General features: G+C 39.4%; 1 protein-coding gene across 1 annotated transcript; it reads right to left on the reverse strand.

Moving 5' to 3' along the window:
* Positions 1-1,974: 1,974 nt before the first annotated feature.
* LOC137620468 (trichohyalin-like) lies at positions 1,975-6,132 on the reverse strand. Its single transcript, XM_068350626.1, has one exon. The coding sequence runs from the start codon at positions 6,130-6,132 to the stop codon at positions 1,975-1,977; it is 4,158 nt and encodes a 1,385-aa protein (XP_068206727.1).
* Positions 6,133-22,937: the final 16,805 nt, after the last annotated feature.

Consider the following 22,937-nt stretch of genomic DNA (forward strand, 5'->3'; position numbering starts at 1 on the left):
ATAGCAAGTCAGACTTCTTCCCTCTGCTGACTCCTTTTTTAGAACCCTAGGTGTCCAAAATAGATTACTTCTGATGTTGCTGCTAATGCTGCTGCTGCTGCTTCTGCTGACTAAAAGAAGTGAGACTTGTTTTTTCTGCATTGTCCACCTGACAAAGAAACAGTACAAGTGAATCTTCATCAAGGAACAAGGCATACTATAGCAAGTCAGATTTCTCCCCGCCGTTGTCTCTTTTTGTAGAACCCTAGGTATCCAAAATCGATTACTTCTGATGTTGCTAATGCTGCTGCTGCTGCTGCTTACTAAAAGAAGTCAAACTTGTTTTTTCTGCAATGTCCACCTGACAAAGAAACAGTACAAGTGAATCTTCACCAAGGAACAAGGCATACTATAGCATGTCAGACTTCTTCCCCCCGCTGACTCCTTTTTTAGAACCCTAGGTATCCAAAATAGATTACTTCTGATGTTGCTGCTAATGCTTTTGCTACTGCTGCTGCTGCTGCTGCTGCTTGCTGCTGCTTGCTGCTTGCTGCTTGCTGCTTGCTGCTGCTGCTGCTGCTTGCTGCTTGCTGCTTGCTGCTGCTTGCTGCTTGCTGCTGCTGCTGCTTCTGCTTGCTGCTTTGCTGCTGCTGCTGCTTGCTGCTTGCTGCTGCTGCTTGCTGCTTGCTGCTTGCTGCTGCTGCTGCGCTGCTGCTTGCTGCTGCTGCTGCTGCTGCTGCTGCTTGGTGCTTGCTGCTCCTTGCTGCTGCTTGCTGCTTGCTGCTGCTGCTGCTGCTGCTTGCTGCTTGCTGCTGCTGCTGCTGCTGCTTGCTTTTTGCTGCTTGCTGCTTGCTGCTGCTGCTGCTGCTGCTTGCTGCTTGCTGCTGCTGCTGCTTGCTGCTTGCTGCTTGCTGCTGCTGCTGCTTGGTGCTTGGTGCTTGCTGCTGCTGCTGCTTGCTGCTTGCTGCTGCTTGCTGCTGCTGCTTGCTGCTTGCTGCTTCCAAATAGATTACTTATGATGCTGCTGCTATTGCTGGTGCTGCCAATGTAGCTGCTGCCACTGCTGCTTAGTTGAAGAAGGGTTTCGAATCAAGTCCCGAAACTATTAAGAGAAGCGTAATTTTTTTTTTTTCCCAAGGTATTCCAAATAGATTACTTATGATGCTGCTGCTATTGCTGGTGCTGCTAATGTAGCTGCTGCCACTGCTGCTTAGTTGAAGAAGGGTTTCGAATAAGTCCCAAAACTAATATTAAGAGAAGCGTATTTTTTTTTTCTTTTTTTTCAAGGTATTCCAAATAGATTACTGCTGGTGCTGCTAATGTAGCTGCTGCCCCTGCTCCTTAGTTGTAGAAGGGTTTCGAATCAAGTCCCAAAACTATTAAGAGAAGCGTATTTTTTTTTTCCCAAGGTATTCCAAATTGATTACTTATGATGCTGCTGCGAATGCTGGTGCTTACTAAAAGAAATCAGACTTGTTTTTTCTGCAATGTCCACCTGACAAAGAAACAGTACAGGTGAATCTTCATCAAGGAACAAAGCATACTCGAACAAGTCAGACTTCTTCTTTCTGTTGAATCCATTTGTAGAATGCCCTTAGATATCCAAAATAGATTTCTACTGATGCTGCTGCCATTGCTGGTGCTGCTAATGTAGCTGCTGCTGCTGCTGCTTAATTGAAGAAGGGTTTCCAATCAAGTCCCAAAGCTAATATTAAGAGAAGCGTAATTTTTTTTTTTTTTTTTTTTTTTTTTTTTTTTTTTTTTTTTTTTTTTTTTTTTTTTTTTTTTTTATTCCAAATAGACTACTTCTGATGCTGCTCCTAATGCTGCTGCATCAGCTGCTTACTAAAAGAAGTCAGACTTGTTTTTTCTGCAATGTCCACCTGACAAAGAAACAGTACAGGTGAATCTTCATCAAGGAACAAAGCATACTCGAACAATTCAGACTTCTTTCTGGTGAATCCATTTGTAGAATACCCCCTAGGAATATTTAATTTAGATCCATCCATGTCTTTTTCCGTAGTTTTCTACCCTCGAGAAAGGCCATCCCATGTGTTTCATCAACCAACGGAACTTTAGATGACGCAGTTCTATGCAAACACCCATCACTTTATTGTTGAGGCGCTGCTCCCGGTCAAGAATCCGTTTCAGTAGTTTGATTTCTTGGTTCCTCTTCATCTCTCTCCTCAGCATCTTTCTTTGGAGATTCCCTTGTTGATACCTTAAATGTGCTAATTCTTTCCTCAGGCCCTTGTTTTCTCTCTTCAATTCTTCCATGTCCTTTGGTAGTGTTTCTTTGCTAATGGGGGTAGGCTGTTTCTCTTCCTCCCTCTGTTCCTTATTCTTCTTTGTCTGTTCCTTATTCTTGTTTTTTATATTTTCCTGATTTTCTTCATTTTCTCTCTCCAGCCATTCCCTCACTTCATCTTCAGTATCACAGGTCAACATAATGCGAGGATTTTTCACAATCCTAAAATGACGTTTGATTTCAATCATTATACCAGTGTAAAGATTCCAGACTAAACGACAAACATTGTTAAAGAACTTTTTGAAGCATGAACAAAAAGTGCACTTTGCTTTAACTCTCTCCTTAATTGAGAGTATCTTATCCCTTCTTCTTCTTTCTTTGCGTGGTGTTTTTGGTGGTGTAGGCAAACTGCAACCATCACAAGGAACTTCTTTAGTTTTTACTTTCTGACCAGACTTTTCTTGTTTTGCCCTTCTTGGGTGACACTTTTTCACATTCAGCTCGCACAGGTATCTGTAGAAATTGTCCATAGTCTTTTCTCCGTCATGCTGTCGTCTTTGGCTGCCCCCTGATGTCCCTTCGGAGGACTGATTTATGGTTTCAAAGAAATCCAGCAAGTATTCAGTTTTTTGGGTCATTTTTATTTTTCTGGTTCCTTGGTCTTTTTTATTTTTGGGGTTTTTATTTTTTTTCTGTTTTTTAAGATTTGGGTCTTTCTTTTTATCTTTATGGAGTTTTTCAATATTTGGGTTTTTTATTCCTTGGTCTTTTTTATTTTTGGGGTTTTTATTTTTTTTGGGTTTTTTAAGATTTGGGTCTTTCTTTCTATCTTTATGGAGTTTTTCAATATTTGGGTTTTTTATTCTTTCTTTTCTAGGTATCCAACCCATACGCTGCAATAATTTACGGACCCCTTTATATGGCTTTTTCTCGTTAAGTTCCATAAGAACAATGTAGAGTTGCTTCTCCCGTTCAATAAGCCATTTCAGGTGTTCGATTTCGTGGTCCCTCTTCAACTCTCTCTTCTTCCTCTTTCTTTGAAGATACTCTTGTTGATACCTTAAATGGGCAATTTCTCCCCGCAGGTCCTTGTTTTCTCTCATCAATTCTTCCATTTCATTGGGTAGTGTTTCTTTGCTAATGGAGGTGGGCTGATTTTCTTTCTTCCCCTGCTCCTTGTTCTTGTTATTTGTATTGCGAGGATTTTTCATTTTAAAATGACGTTTGAATTCGATCATTATACCCTCGAAAAGATTCTCGACTATACGACAAATCTTGCCAAAGAATTCTTTGTAGCATGGACAAAAAGTGCACGTTACACTAATTCCTCTCTCCTTAAGTGAGCGTATTCTATTCCTTTTTTTTTCTAATGCTCTTCTTATTCTTTCTTTTCTTGGTGGTGTAGGCGTAGGTCTAGCCCAAGTAGGCCATACAATCGCCTTCCTCCTTTTTTTATTCTTTCTTCGGCGACACCATTTCACATTCAGCTCGCACAGGGATCTGATGAAATTGTCAATAGTGTTTTCCGGGTCATGCTGTCGTCTAAGGCTGCCCCCTGATGTCCCTTCGGAGGACTGATTTATGGCTTCAAAGAAATCCAGGAAGTATTCGTCTAGAAAAGCTTTTTCAGTTTCTTGGGTTATTTTTATTTTACTGGTTCTTAGGTCCTTTTTATTTTGTGGGTCTCTCCTCCGTATCTTTCTCTTATGCCCTAGTTGATTGACTACGAAATCCATCAGGACAGGAAGTAGTAAATCATTTTTAGCTTGCAATTCATTTTGTTTGTCTAATAGATGTTTGACCTCCTTTTCTAATGAATCTATTTTTCCTCTGATGAATTTTGTCGAAAATTCTTTTTGAGATTCCAAATGCTGTTTTTCATTCACATTTTCTTGTGCCAAGAATTCCCTGGCAAGTTTTCTCCTTTCCAAATCCTTTTTCATTTCCTGTATATCCCTTTCCATATTATTTTTTTCGTATGTCCAGTCGACTTGTGCCTTTTCCCGCTCATGTATAATTTGTTGCATATTATGTTCCCACTGCCATTTCTCTTTTTCCCACTCATGTTTCATTTGTTGCAATTTATGTTCCATCTCCCACCTTTCATTTTCCCGGTCACGCAACATTTGTTGCATTTTACATTCCCATTCCCACTTTTCCTTTTCCCATTCATGTTTCATTAGTTGCAATTTATGTTCGTACTCTCTTTGATATTCACTAAACTTTTGCACCCCTGTCCTCCCCACGGTAGGACTACTGTCCCATCGCTGTAGTGCCTTGAAAAGATCCTGCCTTAGTTCAGCTTGTACCTGTCTCAGCGCGGCGTTTTCTTTCTGGTATTTACTTTCCCGGGTTTGCACATCTAAATGCATTTTTAACATCAAGTCATCGTGCTCGCGTGTTTCTAGGGCAAGTTGCTGCCTCAAAGACGCCAGTTCTTGTTCCCTCTGAAGAAGATCGCGTTGTAACTTTGTTATTATGGAATTTAGGTGACATTGCATTTCGTCTGCAACTCCACTTTGCTTTTCATGGTAATTATGAACCTCCTCTAATTCTAGTACATGTTTTTCTACAAGATGACACTTTTCTTTTCTTTGTCTTTCTAATTCCTGCTGTAAAAGGAAATTCTTTTTCAACATCATAGATATTTCCTCATTTTGCTTGAGAATTATTTCCTGCGATGTTTCAATTTTATTTTGTTCGGCAGAATTTGATGTAATGGTCTCCGTTTCACTTATCTGGCTAATTTCACCATCAGGAACACTCTCAATCTTCCTCTGTGTCGTATCTCCTCCATTCACAGGAAAGACAATTAGTTCCTCTGCAGTTACGTGGTCATCTTGATTACAATCCTTTCCCTCCTCTTCATCACAATTGCAATTAGATGATATGCGATTCAGCTCTTTTACCCACTCTTCCATTTCGCTGCTAGAGCAACCGTCCTGATCTTCTACCCACTCTTCCATTTGGCTGCTAGAGCAACCGTCCATTTCCATTTTTAGGGCGACGAGCAGCTTTTTCATGCAGCAACCGCTTTCGTCTCCATGGCAGTCTGCAAACCAGTTCAGGAGCTGCCTGAAGGGGGAGCTCACCTCAAGAAAACCATAGTATGCTAAATCAATGATGCTCATAGCTAAGCTTATAGCATCCGTGTTTGGGGTGCAGCCCTCTCCCGCTAGGATTTTGGGCGCGAACCACGTAGCTTCGCTGGTGTATGATCTCACAGGGTTGACGGTGTTAGGTACCAACCATTCGGGTAATGGGTTGACACCGATCTCTCTCATGAGACCCAAGTCGATCACAGTTACCTTAGGATCTCCTCCGGGCAGCAGATCGATCATGACGTTATCCGGGTGGAGGTGGTTGTGACAATAACCTCCGGCGTGGAATTCCTGCAGGATTTCAGCCAGTTCTACGACGACAGAAAGCAACTGCTCCTTGGTGGGTCGCATGACCTGCGCCCAATGCTTCAAGCTCATCTGGTGACGTGACATTAAAATTGTCTCATATCCCTTCATGGTTCCCAATACTCTGGGAACCGCCAAATGCTGGAATCTAAGGAGATTCCTAAGTTCGACGTCTACGCTCACATTATTGAACTTGAGGCAGTACTCCGAATATTTGCCTTTGAGTTCATAGACTTCAGCGAATTCTCCTTGTCCCAGCATTCTGCCTACGATGGACTTCATATGGTCTTCTTGGTAAACCTGGACTCCGGTCTTGGGACAAATTTCTAATGGCTCTATCGACTTGTCAATCGCCAATTCCTTAGAAACTCTTTCCCCAAGATGTTTAATTTTTACTTGACATTCCGAATTTTCTGTAATAAAATCATTATAACACATAGAGCTGTTTGAAGCAGCCTTTAAACACAAATAATCAATAATCTCTCTTAATATAGCCATAGTCAATGCTATCGATCTTGGCACCTCAACTAGCCTTATTAAGAAAAAATAAAAATCATCCTCCTGTCTTCAGCAAATCTAACCTGAAGACTTTTCCGAAATTCTTCTCCTTCTTTCATCTTCGTTCATTCCCAGAAAGTAATGTTTACCTTCCGTATGACTTTCTTCTGTACTCGTGTTAACAATTATGGAAATAATCGAGGAATAAGAAGAAACAATTCCGAATGTCTCTGTTCTATATGAATCTTCAGTGTCTTCAAAGGCGGAAAAGATATCTTACGCTGAAGACCATTTGCCGTAAGAAAAAATAAAAATTATCCTCCTGTCTTCAGCAAATCTAACCTGAAGACTTTTCCGAAATTCTTCTCCTTCTTTCATCTTCGTTCATTCCCAGAAAGTAATATTTACCTTCCGTATGACTTTCTTTCCTCCTGTCTTCAGCAAATCTAACCTGAAGACTTTTCCGAAATTCTTCTCCTTTCATCTTCGTCCATTCCCAGAAAGTAATGTTTACCTTCCGTAAGACTTTCTTCTGTACTCGTGTTAAAAATTATGGAAATAATCGAAGAATAAGAAGAAACAATTCAGAATGTCTCTGTTTTATATGAATCTTCAGTGTCTGCAAAGGCGGAAAAGATATCTTACGCTGAAGACCATACGCTCTCTTCTATCATTCTTCGTTATTTCGACTCCATTTATGAAAATTCTTTCCTATTCTAATGGCCGGTGTAAGAGAGAGAGAGAGAGAGAGAGAGAGAGAGAGAGAGAGAGAGAGAGAGAGAGAGAGAGAGAGAGAGAGAGAGAGAGAATGAATGAATGCATACTTGTCATAGTTCGTCTGTTCATTCGCAGAGAGTATAACGTTCTAGTCTCGTTTAAAAATTTCAAGCAATCCCATATAGCATTCTTTTATTTATATTCGAAATATGAAATATGAAATAGAATCTCAATCATCCGAACAACATTTCTGAAACTGTCAAACCTTTATGGAAAAGAGAATTAAGAACATGAAATGATCAGCAAATTATTTGCTTTAGATCGATAGTCGGAGAAAATCTGGCGAGATTTTGTTGGCGAACCACTCGTTAATATATATATATATATATATATATATATATATATATATATATATATATATATATATATATATATATATATATATATATATATATATATATGTGTGTGTGTGTGTGTGTGTGTGTGTGTGTGTGTGTAATAATAATAATAATAATAATAATAATAATAATAATAATAATAATAATAATAATAATAATAATGAAATTCCATTGCGAAATAGGAACTCAATTGTGGCAACTCAGACCAGTTGTCGGTGCTGCCATCCAACGCTACCAGACGTACGATGTTTTCGAAGACTTTTAAATAACTTATAATATTTATCTATCTATCTATCTATCTATCTATCTATCTATTTATCTATATATAGATAGATAGGTAGATAGATAGAGAGAGATAAATATTTTGAAGTCTTCGAAAACATCATACGTCTGGTAGCGTTGGATGGCAGCACCGTCAACTGGTCTGAGTTGCAACAATTGAGTTCCTATTTCGCAATGGAATTTCATTGTTATTATTATTATTATTATTATTATTATTATTATTATTATTATTATTATTATTATTATTTAGCAGTTATTCGCTTCCATTGTCATATTACACTTCTCTTTAGCATTATTTTCAAACCCCCATTCTGTTATTAGGCTTTTAATTATTTTCACAACCATAACCTTTATATTAAAGTGTAGGTCCAAAACTCTATGTAGTCTTGAAGAAGGGTCGCGAAGTAATAATAATAATAATAATAATAATAATAATAATAATAATAATAATAATAATAATAATAATAATAATAATAATAATAATGTTTATTGGACAAAAAATATTTACATACAAAGATTTACAAAAAGAAAAAGAAGACTCGGTCCAAGCCCATGTGGAGCAGAGCTCCTTTGGGCAATAATACAACTAAAATAATATCATCAATTAAGTAAAAATAAAAAATAAAGTAAATATGGATATAGATATACAAAATGTACGCATACATATACATAATCATATGTATACAAATAGATACATATAAATGAGATTCTTAGCCTAAAAACAAATGGAAATGCATATTTATATGATAAAGAAGGATTGTACATGAAAGCTAATGGTAAATACATTGAAAAATTGTAGATATTAAGCAACAAACTCAGTAAAAGAATTAGTTTTACAAATAAAAAATATTCTAAACAATGAAACATACTTGCGCTGTGGTTAGGTAGGCTAAACAATGAAACATACTTGCGCTGTGGTTAGGTAGGCAAGTATAAATATTTATGAATAAAGCTTAATACCCAGATAACAGGAGATTTGTATATGATTTCTTAAAAGATCGAACGCTAAGCAGTGCCTTTAGATAAGCGGGCAGAGTATTCCAAAGTTTAATACCTTGGTATAGATACGATTGCTCGCATCTATTAATACGTATGAAAGGAAGAGTTAAGTTTGAATTTCTTGTTCCATATGGATGAACTGATTATTCCTGCATTATTTTTCGTCTTAAATCTGGAAATTTGTTCAAAATAAGTGTTTGGAACATCATAATCATTAAGGAGAGCTTATAAGTGTCTTCCAGCTTCAATATCGAGAGAGACCGGAAGAGTGGCGATGTATGAGCTAAGTAATCACTGGAGCTTTTGCCCGAAGAGCTCTGCTCCACATGGGCTTGGACTGGGTCTTTTTTTCTTTTTGTAAATCTTTGAATGTAAATATTTTTTGTCCAATAAACATTATTATTATTATTATTATTATTATTATTATTATTATTATTATTATTATTATTATTATTATTATTCTTACCAGTCTTTTTTGAATTACAATTAATGGTTGGAAGACATTTCTACTACTACTCCCCCACGCCGTATTGCAGTAATTTAGGTGAGGAGATACTAACGAGTGATACAATTGTTTTATAATATATAAGGGGAAATACTCTTTTAATCTATATATGATACCCATTACTTTGGCAATTTTATTAACTGTCATATTTACATGCTCACAGAAAGTTAGTTTATTATCAAGAATTATCCCTAAAAGTTTACCACTGGTCTTCTGATCCAGAGTGTGATTTCCTATAGCAACCCTTATGTTATCCGGAACTCTACGCAGAGAAAAGATTATGAAGTATGTCTTTCTTTCATTTAAGGTTAACTTATTTGCTAGTAGCCAGTTTTTTTTACATGAGTTAAATCAGCAGTTAGTGTATCACAGAGGGAGTAGATATTTTTATGTCTAAAATGAAGCGTAGTGTCATCGGCAAAGAGTATGGAGCTTAACCTACCTACTGATCGAGGTAGATCATTGATATAGGCGAGGAAAAATAACGGGCCTAGGACTGATCCCTGGGGAACACCTATTTTGACATCCATAACCTCTGAGAGATGGCCATCGAGGGTCACCAAACAATTCTTCTCTCAAGAGCTTGACTATTTCTAAGAGAAGGACACTCCAAAATCAAACCATTGTTCTCTAGTCTAGGGTAGTACCATAGCCTCTATACCATGGTCTTCCACTGTCTTGGGTTAGAGATATCTTGCTTGAGGGTGCACTTGGGCACACTAATTCTATCTTGTTTCTCTTGCTCTTGTTATTTTGAAGTATTGATAGTTTATATATGAAAGATTTATTTTAATGTTACTATTGTTCTTGAACTTTCCTTGTAGTTTATTTCCTTATTTCCTTTCCTCACTGGGCTATTTTCGCCGTTAGAAACCTTAGGTATATAGCATCCTGCTTTTCCAATTAGGGATGTAACTTAACAAGAAATAATAGTAATAATGATAATAATAATAATAATAATAATAATAATAATAATAATAATAATAATAATAATAATAAAATTTCCCACCATCACCAGAACTTGGGCTTTAGTTTTCCTATCTTTCTTGCTTAAGTGCCTATAACAATACCTGGTATTATTATTATTATTATTATTATTATTATTATTATTATTATTATTATTATTATTTACTTTTAACTAAAATATCAATGTGATGGAGAGCTCCTTACAATATATATATATACATACATATATATATATATATATATATATATATATATATATATATATATATATATATATATATATATATATATATATTTATATAAATATGTATATATATATATATATATATATATATATATATATATATATATATATATATATATATATATATACATATTTATATATATATATATACATACATATATATATATATATATATATATATATATATATATATATATATATATATATATGTATATATATATATATATATATGTATATATATATATATATATATATATATATATATATATATATATATATATATATATATATATATATATATATATATATATATATATATGTATATATGGGACGGTCGAGTGTTGCCCGGCTGTGCGATTTTTGCTGGAAAAGGAATGGGACGGACGAGTGTTGCCCGGTTGTCCAATTTTTGCTGGGAAAGGAATGGGACGGACGAGTGTTGCCCGGTTGTCCAATTTTTGCTGGGAAAGGAATGGGACGGACGAGTGTTGCCCGGTTGTCCAATTTTTGCTGGGAAAGGAATGGGACGGACGAGTGTTGCCCGGTTGTCCAATTTTTGCTGGGAAAGGAATGGGACGGACGAGTGTTGCCGGCTGTCCATTTTTTGCTGGGAAAGGAATGGGACGGACGAGTGTTGCCGGCTGTCCAATTTTTGCTGGAAAAGGATTGGGACGGACGAGTGTTGCCCGGTTGTCCAATTTTTGCTGGAAAAGGATTGGGACGGACGAGTGTTGCCCGGTTGTCCAATTTTTGCTGGGAAAGGAATGGGACGGACAAGTGTTGCCCGGTTATCCATTTTCTGCTGGGAAAGGAATGGGACGGACGAGTGTTGCCCGGTTGTCCAATTTTTGCTGGGAAAGGAATGGGACGGACAAGTGTTGCCCGGTTATCCATTTTCTGCTGGGAAAGGAATGGGACGGACGAGTGTTGCCCGGTTGTCCAATTTTTGCTGGGAAAGGAATGGGACGGACGAGTGTTGCCCGGTTGTCCAATTTTTGCTGGGAAAGGAATGGGACGGACAAGTGTTGCCCGGTTGTCCATTTTCTGCTGGGAAGGGAATGGGATGGACGAGTGTTGCCCGGTTGTCCATTTTTTGCTGGGAAAGGAATGGGACGGACGAATGTTGCCCGGTTGTCCATTTTTTGCTGGGAAAGGAATGGGACGGACGAGTGTTGCCCGGTTGTCCATTTTCTGCTGGGAAGGGAATGGGACAGACGAGTGTTGCCCGGTTGTCCATTTTCTGCTGGGAAGGGAATGGGACGGACGAGTGTTGCCTGGTTGTCCATTTTTTGCTGGGAAAGGAATGGGACGGATGAGTGTTGCCCGGTTGTCCATTTTCTGCTGGGAAGGGAATGGGACGGACGAGTGTTGCCTGGTTGTCCATTTTTTGCTGGGAAAGGAATGGGACGGACGAGTGTTGCCCGGTTGTCCATTTTTTGCTGGGAAAGGAATGGGACGGACGAGTGTTGCCGGCTGTCCAATTTTTGCTGGAAAAGGAATGGGACGGACGAGTGTTGCCCGGTTGTCCGATTTTTGCTGGAAAAGGAATGGGACGGACGAGTGTTGCCCGGTTGTCCATTTTTTGCTGGGAAAGGAATGGGATGGATGAATGTTGCCCGGTTGTCCATTTTTTGCTGGGAAAGGAATGGGACGGACGAGTGTTGCCCGGTTGTCCATTTTCTGCTGGGAAGGGAATGGGACGGACGAGTGTTGCCTGGTTGTCCATTTTTTGCTGGGAAAGGAATGGGACGGATGAGTGTTGCCCGGTTGTCCATTTTCTGCTGGGAAGGGAATGGGACGGACGAGTGTTGCCTGGTTGTCCATTTTTTGCTGGGAAAGGAATGGGACGGACGAGTGTTGCCCGGTTGTCCATTTTTTGCTGGGAAAGGAATGGGACGGACGAGTGTTGCCGGCTGTCCAATTTTTGCTGGAAAAGGAATGGGACGGACAAGTGTTGCCCGGTTGTCCGATTTTTGCTGGAAAAGGAATGGGACGGACGAGTGTTGCCCGGTTGTCCAATTTTGCTGGAAAGGAATGGGACGGACGAGTGTTGCCCGGTTGTCCGATTTTTGCTGGAAAAGGAATGGGACGGACGAGTGTTGCCCGGTTGTCCATTTTTTGCTGGGAAAGGAATGGGACGGACGAGTGTTGCCCGGTTGTCCATTTTTTGCTGGGAAAGGAATGGGACGGACGAATGTTGCCCGGTTGTCCATTTTTTGCTGGGAAAGGAATGGGACGGACGAGTGTTGCCCGGTTATCCATTTTCTGCTGGGAAGGGAATGGGACGGACGAGTGTTGCCTGGTTGTCCATTTTTTGCTGGGAAAGGAATGGGACGGACGAGTGTTGCCCGGTTGTCCATTTTCTGCTGGGAAGGGAATGGGACGGACGAGTGTTGCCTGGTTGTCCATTTTTTGCTGGGAAAGGAATGGGACGGACGAGTGTTGCCCGGTTGTCCATTTTTTGCTGGGAAAGGAATGGGACGGACGAGTGTTGCCGGCTGTCCAATTTTTGCTGGAAAAGGAATGGGACGGACGAGTGTTACCCGGTTGTCCGATTTTTGCTGGAAAAGGAATGGGACGGACGAGTGTTGCCCGGTTGTCCAATTTTGCTGGAAAGGAATGGGACGGACGAGTGTTGCCCGGTTGTCCAATTTTGCAGGAAAGGAATGGGACGGACGAGTGTTGCCCGGTTGTCCATTTTTTGCTGGAAACGGAAAGGGACGGACGAGTGTTGTCCGGTTGTCCAATTTTGCTGGAAAGGAATGTGACGGACGAGTGTTGCCCGGTTGTCCAATTTTGCTGGAAAGGAATGGGACGGACGAATGTTGCCCGGTTGTCTAATTTTGCTGGAAAGGAATGGGACGGACAAGTGTTGCCCGGTTGTCCAATTTTTGCTGGAAAGGAATGGGACGGACGAGTGTTGCCCGGTTGTCCAGTTTTTGCTGGAAAAGGAATGGGACGGACGAGTGTTGCCCAGTTGTGAACTGTGGGAGATTTTGGCTCGGAGATTTATCACGTTCGCCAGAAGGTTATGTTTTGATAGTTTGAATTCATTTATTGCCTCAGCCAACGATGTTGGGAGGAGGTTATGTATTCGAGTCGGTTTATTTATTTATTCGTCTGTGGACAGGAATACGTCAAAACTACTAGATTTTTTTTCCTTTTTTTTTTTTTTTTTTTTTTTTTTTACAGATAGATCTTAGGTCATGGACGACTCCATTAAATTCTGGAGATGATCCAGATCCGATTTTGTGTTTTTCGCCATTTTCAAGATAACGTCAAAACAAATTGACGGATTTTGACGAAATTTTCACCACACATAGATCTTAGCCCATGGACGACTCCATAAACCTTTGGTGGAGGTCAGAAATCTCTTGTGTGTTTGTTTTTTTTTTTTTTTTTTTTTTTGGGATTTGCATAACTCAAAAAATATTTGATGGAGGTCAGAAATCTCTTGTGTGTTTGTTTGTTTGTTTGTTTGTGATTTGCATAACTCAAAAAGTATTTGATGGAGGTCAGAAATCTCTTGTGTGTGTTTTTTTTTTTTTTTTTTTTTTTTTTTGTGATTTGCATAACTCAAAAAGTATTAGACTGAATCTTATGAAATTTGGTACGATGATTGGTTATGATCCAAGGACAATTAGATTATATTTTTTTAAGTAATTGGTCAAAGGGCTGCTGACACCAGACTTGCCCTCCAATTGGTTGTTGCTAAAGGATTTAGAGTGTGCTCATTCCAATTATGCAGACTCCGAAGAGTCCCTATTCCTTTTCGTCACAATGCGGGACTCTCCTCGTTCCCTGTACCTCCATTTCCATCACCCTCCTCCCACCTTCTTCTTCTTCTTCTTTGTCAGCATCTTTTCCCACTTTTATGTGGGGTCGATGTTTCTGACCAGCTTTCTCCATCTACCTCTGTCCCACACTTCATCACCGGTTATTCCCTTTGATCGAAGGTCATCTTTGATACAGTCCATCCACCTTTGGTCTCCCTCTCCTTTTCGTTCCCTGTACCTTCATTTCCATCACCCTCCTCCCACCTTCTTCTTCTTCTTTGTCAGCATCTTTTCCCACTTTTATGTGGGGTCGATGTTTCTGACCAGCTTTCTCCATCTACCTCTGTCCCACACTTCATCACCGGTTATTCCCTTTGATCGAAGGTCATCTTTGATACAGTCCATCCACCTTTGGTCTCCCTCTCCTTTTCGTTCCCTGTACCTTCATTTCCATCACCCTCCTCCCACCTTCTTCTTCTTCTTCTTCTTTGTCAGCATCTTTTCCCACTTTTATGTGGGGTCGATGTTTCTGACCAGCTTTCTCCATCTACCTCTGTCCCACACTTCATCACCGGTTATTCCCTTTGATCGAAGGTCATCCTTGATACAGTCCATCCACCTTTGGTCTCCCTCTCCTTTTCATTCCCTGTACCTCCATTTCCAATAGTATATTGGGAGGAGGGTGATGGAAATGAAGGTACAGGGAATGAAAAGGAGAGGGAGACCAAAGGTGGATGGACTGTATCAAGGATGACCTTCGATCAAAGGGAATAACCGGTGATGAAGTGTGGGACAGAGGTAGATGGAGAAAGCTGGTCAGAAACATCTACCCCACATAAAAGCGGGAAAAGATGCTGACAAAGAAGAAGAAGAAGAAGAAGGTGGGAGGAGGGTGATGGAAATAAAGGTACAGGGAACGAAAAGGAGAGGGAGACCAAAGGTGGATGGACTGTATCAAGGATGACCTTCGATCAAAGGGAATAACCGGTGATGAAGTGTGGGACAGAGGTAGATGGAGAAAGCTGGTCAGAAACATCTACCCCACATAAAAGCGGGAAAAGATGCTGACAAAGAAGAAGAAGAAGAAGAAGGTGGGAGGAGGGTGATGGAAATAAAGGTACAGGGAACGAAAAGGAGAGGGAGACCAAAGGTGGATGGACTGTATCAAGGATGACCTTCGATCAAAGGGAATAACCGGTGATGAAGTGTGGGACAGAGGTAGATGGAGAAAGCTAGTCAGAAACATCGACCCCACATAAAAGTGGGAAAAGATGCTGACAAAGAAGAAGAAGAAGAAGGTGGCAGGAGGGTGATGGAAATGAAGGTACAGGGAACGAAAAGGAGAGGGAGACCAAAGGCGGATGGACTGTATCAAGGATGACCTTCGATCAAAGGGAATAACCGGTGATGAAGTGTGGGACAGAGGTAGATGGAGAAAGCTGGTCAGAAACATCGACCCCACATAAAAGTGGGAAAAGATGCTGACAAAGAAGAAGAAGAAGAAGGTGGGAGGAGGATGATGGAAATGAAGGTACAGGGAACGAAAAGGAGAGAGAGACCAAAGGTGGATGGACTGTATCAAGGATGACCTTCGATCAAAGGGAATAACCGGTGGTGAAGTGTGGGACAGAGGTAGATGGAGAAAGCTGGTCAGAAACATCGACCCCACATAAAAGTGGGAAAAGATGCTGACAAAGAAGAAGAAGAAGAAGGTGGGAGGAGGGTGATGGAAATAAAGGTACAGGGAACGAAAAGGAGAGGGAGACCAAAGGCGGATGGACTGTATCAAGGATGACCTTCGATCAAAGGGAATAACCGGTGATGAAGTGTGGGACAGAGGTAGATGGAGAAAGCTGGTCAGAAACATCGACCCCACATAAAAGTGGGAAAAGATGCTGACAAAGAAGAAGAAGAAGAAGGTGGGAGGAGGGTGATGGAAATGAAGGTACAGGGAACGAAAAGTAGAGGGAGACCAAAGGTGGATGGACTGTATCAAGGATGACCTTCGATCAAAGGGAATAACCGGTGATGAAGTGTGGGACAGAGGTAGATGGAGAAAGCTGGTCAGAAACATCGACCCCACATAAAAGTGGGAAAAGATGCTGACAAAGAAGAAGAAGAAGGAGGTGGGAGGAGGGTGATGGAAATGAAGGTACAGGGAACGAAAAGGAGAGGGAGACCAAAGGTGGATGGACTGTATCAAAGATGACCTTCGATCAAAGGGAATAACCGGTGATGAAGTGTGGGACAGAGGTAGATGGAGAAAGCTGGTCAGAAACATCGACCCCACATAAAAGTGGGAAAAGATGCTGACAAAGAAGAAGAAGAAGGTGGGAGGAGGAGGATGGAAATGAAGGTACAGGGAACGAAAAGGAGAGAGAGACCAAAGGTGGATGGACTGTATCAAGGATGACCTTCGATCAAAGGGAATAACCGGTGATGAAGTGTGGAACAGAGGTAGATGGAGAAAGCTGGTCAGAAACATCGACCCCACATAAAAGTGGGAAAAGATGCTGACAAAGAAGAAGAAGAAGGTGGGAGGAGGAGGATGGAAATGAAGGTACAGGGAACGAAAAGGAGAGGGAGACCAAAGGTGGATGGACTGTATCAAGGATGACCTTCGATCAAAGGGAATAACCGGTGATGAAGTGTGGGACAGAGGTAGATGGAGAAAGCTGGTCAGAAACATCGACCCCACATAAAAGTGGGAAAAGATGCTGACAAAGAAGAAGAAGAAGGTGGGAGGAGGAGGATGGAAATGAAGGTACAGGGAACGAAAAGGAGAGAGAGACCAAAGGTGGATGGACTGTATCAAGGATGACCTTCGATCAAAGGGAATAACCGGTGATGAAGTGTGGGACAGAGGTAGATGGAGAAAGCTGGTGAGAAACATCGACCCCACATAAAAGTGGGAAAAGATGCTGACAAAGAAGAAGAAGAAGGTGGGAGGAGGGTGATGGAAATGAAGGTACAGGGAACGAAAAGTAGAGGGAGACCAAAGGTGGATGGACTGTATCAAGGATGACCTTCGATCAAAGGGAATAACCGGTGATGAAGTGTGGAACAGAGGTAGATGGAGAAAGCTGGTCAGAAACATCGACCCCACATAAAAGTGGGAAAAGATGCTGACAAAGAAGAAGAAGAAGAAGGTGGGAGGAGGGTGATGGAAATGAAGGTACAGGGAACGAAAAGGAGAGGGAGACCAAAGGTGGATGGACTGAATCAAGGATGACCTTTGATCAAAGGGAATAACCGGTGATGAAGTGTGGGACAGAGGTAGATGGAGAAAGCTGGTCAGAAACATCGACCCCACTTAAAAGTGGGAAAAGATGCTGACAAAGAAGAAGAAGAAGAAGGTGGGAGGAGGGTGATGGAAATAAAGGTACAGGGAACGAAAAGGAGAGGGAGACCAAAGGTGGATGGACTGAATCAAGGATGACCTTCGATCAAAGGGAATAACCGGTGATGAAGTGTGGAACAGAGGTAGATGGAGAAAGCTAGTCAGAAACATCGACCCCACATAAAAGTGGGAAAAGATGCTGACAAAGAAGAAGAAGAAGGTGGGAGGAGGGTGATGGAAATGAAGGTACAGGGAACGAAAAGGAGAGGGAGACCAAAGGTGGATGGACTGAATCAAGGATGACCTTCGATCAAAGGGAATAACCGGTGATGAAGTGTGGGACAGAGGTAGATGGAGAAAGCTGGTCAGAAACATCGACCCCACTTAAAAGTGGGAAAACATGCAGACAAAGAAGAAGAAGAAGGTCAAAGGGCAAGGTAACGAAAAGGTCAGAAACGTATGTTTGCTATATCCTGGTCAAATTTTATCCGATTTGATTGAAATTAGTACCAAAATGTGCATAATTCAATTGCCTGTCTTATGATGTGACGTTGGCGAAGGTATGCGCTTTACCGAGTGTCTGTTCTAGTAATTGGATTGATTAAATTCGTGACAATATTTCCGTAAGTAGAGGTATTTGAATTTGGATGTATAAAGTGCTTCGATATTGTGAATTTGACAATAAACACGAAAAGCGCTGTGATACACCAGATACACAATAGCAGACCTATACTGTGCAATAAACTGATTTTTGTAGGTCCTGTGGTGAGTAGGTTTCCCTGTGGGGCAGGAGAAGGATAACAGACCTTAATTAAAGTAAGTAAAGGAGGTAAAGGAGGAAAGGTAACTGTTTATGCCATGAGTTTAAAGGTTTAAAGGCCACCCATGAATGGCAGAGGCAAGGGACAGTGACATTGCCCTATCAAGCTGGACAATGCCCTTGAGAATGACCATATATACATGAGGCTTAATACTACATAGTATTCTAGAAATTTTATTCCAGCTGTTACCAAGTTGTGGAATGATCTTCCTAATCGGGTAGTTGAATCAGTAGAACTTCAAAAGTTCAAAGTTGGAGCAAATGTTTTTATGTTGACCAGGCTGACATGAGTCTTTTTATAGTTTATATATGACATATCTGTTTTGATGTTGTTACTGTTTTTAGAATGATATATTGTTAATTTATTCTCATCATTTATTTATTTCCTTATTTCCTTTCCTCAATGGGCTATTTTTCCCTGTTGGAGCCCTTGGGCTTATAGCATCTTGCTTTTCGAACTAGGGTTGTAGCTTGGCTAGTAATAATGATAATATTAATAATAATAATAATAATAATAATAATAATAATAATAATAATAATAATAATATGATCAGCGCACTTGATCAGGGTTGTGTTGGCCGATGTGGTAACGCCCCTGACTGGTGATCGCCAGACTGGGGTTCGAGTCCCGCTCAAACTCGATAGTTTCTTTAGTCGCTGCAACCTCACCATCCTTGCGAGCTAAGGATGGGGTGTTTGGGGGAGCCTATAGGTCTATCTGCTGAGTCATGAGGGGGATTCGAACCTCAGCCTGGCCCTCGTTGGTCCTAGCTTGGGTGGAGAGGGGGCTTGGGCGCTGATCATACGATATATGGTCAGAGTCTAGGCATTGTCCTGCTTGATAGAACAATGTTACTGTCCTTTGCTTCTGGCATTCATGAACGGCCTTTAACTCTTTAAACAAGCTAGGACCAAACAGGGGTAGGCAATGGCTGCTGATGATTCAGCAGATAGACGTATAGGCTCCCCCAAACCACTTTATTCTTAGCTCACATGGATGGTGAGGTTGCAGCGACCGAAGGAACTATCAAGTTTGAGCGGGACTCGAACTCCAGACTGGCGATCACCAGTCAGGGACGTACCAACAATGTTTACGCATTGTTACGCAAGTGTATTTGCGTTATCTCTGGCTGTTATATCATTTCGCATATAATGAAAAATATTTGAAAAATATGTATTGTCAACTAATTTATATAGATCCATAGTCCATTTTCTTTTAGCGATGCATATTTGCACCGGCTCGCAGCGGTGCCCTTTTAGCTCAGAAAAGTTTCCGAATCGCTGATTGGTTGAACAATATAATTCTAACCAATCAGCGATCAGGAAACTTTTCCGAGCTAAAAGGGCACCACCGCGAGTCGGTACAACTATGCATCGCTAAAAGAAATGGACTATAGTTCATTGAATTTCTCAGAAAAGGTTTTGATTCATAAGTAAATATTAGACTTTCCGTTTCCATCTCTTTTCTTTGCCGTTTTTCTTCTGGAGTTTCTGCGTTCAGCGCTAATCAATTAAAACTCGAATTATTGAAGACATTAAGGCTTTCAAGAGGAAACTGAAGACTTTCTTATTTCATGAGTCTTTTGACATAGACGATATAACAGTAAATGAACAATACGCGATATGAAACGTTAAATACTCTGAACGAATAAGGTAAAACGACAGTGGAGGTCCAAAGTAAACTCGAATGATTGAAGACATTAAGACTTTCAAGAGGAAACTGAAGACTTTCTTATTTCATGAGTCTTTTGTCAGAGACGATTTAACAGTAAATGAAGAATATGAGACATGAAACGTTAAATACTCTGAACGAATGAGGTAAAACGACAGTGGAGGTCCTGTAGAGAGTGGGGTTCCCCTGCTGTATGGGACCGGAAAAGCAGCCATCAAAGTAAAGTAAGTAAGGGGCTGGTAATGTACAGTCGGACACAGGAGTCCCCGGTACACCTTGCAAGTTATCACACAGATAGTGCAGGAAGATAAGGGTAGAGGGGGTGGGTGGGACTGAACACAGGAACTAGCCGCGCAGTGAGGGTGTGGCTAGATGCAGCTCCTCAATGCGGGGTGTACCAGGAATTCCTGCGTCCAACTGTACCACACGCAGTGTGCTGTACGCATTACTTAAGGGTATCAACTAATAACATTTTGATTTATATTGTAACAACAGAGTAGTCCAGTTGCTCTTAGATTCTGAATGCCCTTACAGGCACCATCGCCATTCTATTTAGCCAAAAATTCATATATATATATATATATATATATATATATATATATATATATATATATATATACATACATATATATATACATACATATACATATATATACAGTTTATATATATATATATACAGAATATATATATATATATATATATATATATATGTATATATATATATATATATATATATATATATATACAGCATATATATATATATATATATATATATATATATATATATACACAGCATATATATATAAATATATATATATATATATATATATATATATAAAATCAGAAGAAAGTTACCCTCCCCCAGCAATGTCTTTCAAGCCCCCACCTAATTGCCGGGCGACTCTCGCTAAGAAAGTCACTTAAAAGAGAAAATAAAACTCACTTAGAAGAGAAAAATACCCAACTGCGTAATGGGTTGTTATGGAGCTCGTTGGCGCTGTTAAGGAAAGTGCCCCGCGATTGTAAAAATGTGGCACCATGATGGGGTACCGGGGCCCGCAATGCGCAGGCGCTAATGGAAGGTTGTAATTAAGCATGAAGGCGAGGTCTAGAAGGGGTGAGGAGTGGGGTATTATACCCAAGGCCTACTGTAGGCCTCTCAAGGCCTACTTCTAGGCCTCAAGGGTTCCTGGCTGAGGCTGAGAGTAGAGAGATCAGGGGGCCTAGAGACTACTGTTATTATTATTATTATTATTATTATTATTATTATTATTATCATTAATATTATTATTATTATTATTATTTTATTATTATTACTTACTAGCCTACACCCTTAGTTGGAAAAAGCAGGTTGCTATAAGCCCTGGGGCTCCAACAGGGGAAAATAGCCCAGTGAGAAAAGGAAACAAGGAAAAATAAAATATTTCAGGAACAGCAACAACACCTAAACAAATATGTCCTGTATGAAATAGAAAAACTCTACCAAAACAAGAGGAAGAGAAATTAGATTGAATTGTGTGCCCGAGTGTAAACCCCCCCCCCCCCTCCAAAAAAAGAGGAAGAGAAATTAGATAGAATCGTGTGCCCGAGTGTAATCCCCCCCCCCCCCGCTGGGTTCATCATATTTCAAGGAGCCTAACGACTTTTTATGAACCAGCTATGGTATCCTTATTATGGATTAAGAATATACAGCGTTTAGTGTCGCCTTTTATAATTTAATCTTTTACTTAAGCTATTTAAGTAAGGAAAACAGCTCTGCACTATTTTAAAAAAAACCGGGATTTTAATCGGAAATTCTCCGTAAAAATATACTGTTCTTAACAGTATTTCAGTAAAATACAGGCGACCGTACTTTTACCATATTTTTTTCTTATTTAATACGGGTTGGTGACCTTAATATCACTCCTTAATGTCAATATATCTGTTTTTAAAACGGTGAAAATCCAGGAATAAATGTTGCCAGGCATTTACCGTTTTTTCAGTGCAAATTTTTATCAGTTCCGGGTTGTATATAGTTTTTAATTAGAACAGTGGAAATTAGATAAATAGTGTGAATTAGAAAAGTGGAAATTAGATGAATAGTGTGCTTGAGTGTAAACCCCCCCCCCCCCCTTACTGGTTTCATCATATTTCAAGGAGCCTAACGACTCGTTTTATGAACTAGCTAAGATATCCTTATTATTAACTAAGAATATACAGCCTTTAGTATCGCCTTCTATAACTTAATCTTTCACTTAAGCCATTTAAGTAAGAAAAACAACTCGGGGACTTAGTGCTTAAGTAGAAAAGTGGATGTTTTATCTCGCTAAAGGCTACTTATAAGCCTCGGTTAGATCTTAGAGTTTACTTTTAATTAACGATCTACATGGCCTTCTCTTCAGGGTTCGCTGTATGTAAACGTTAGTCATGTAAATGATGCAATTAGGAGAAACACGAGGACATTTATAAAAGTGTGCTTCAGTTATAGCATTTCATACCTCCTATGCATTCCGTAATATCATCATTATTATTATTATTATTATTATTATTATTATTATTACTATTGTTATTATTATTACTATTATTATTATTTTTATTATTATTATTATTATTATTATTATTATTATTTTATTATTACTATTATTATTATTAGTATTACTATTACTATTATTATTTTTATCATTATTATTATTATTATTATTTTTATTACTATTATTATCGTTATTAATATTATTATTATTATTATTATTATTATTATTAATATTTTTATTATTATTATTATTATTATTATTATATTTATCATTATAATTATTGCTATTATTATCATTATTATTATTATTATTTTTATTTTTATTATTATTATTATTATTATTATTGAGTTAAAAGTAATGCCGATGCAGCCATTACTTTTAACTCAACCTGCCTAAAAGAGGGTCTCCTACCACGATATTATTATTATTATTATCATTATCATTATTATTGTTATTATTATTATTATTATTATTATTATTATTATTATTATTATTATTATTATTATCATCTCTGAAACTTTAGATTTGGGTCAGTTTAAAAAGAAAGTAAAGCTGACACAAAAAATAATCGTGTTC

This window comes from Palaemon carinicauda, chromosome 27 (genome assembly GCF_036898095.1).
Source record: "Palaemon carinicauda isolate YSFRI2023 chromosome 27, ASM3689809v2, whole genome shotgun sequence".
Taxonomy (NCBI): Eukaryota; Metazoa; Arthropoda; class Malacostraca; order Decapoda; family Palaemonidae; genus Palaemon; species Palaemon carinicauda.

Coding starts and splice junctions, on each gene's coding strand:
- LOC137620468 (XM_068350626.1), bottom strand. CDS start 6,132: ATGGCTATATTAAGAGAGATTATTGATTATTTGTGTTTAAAGGCTGCT.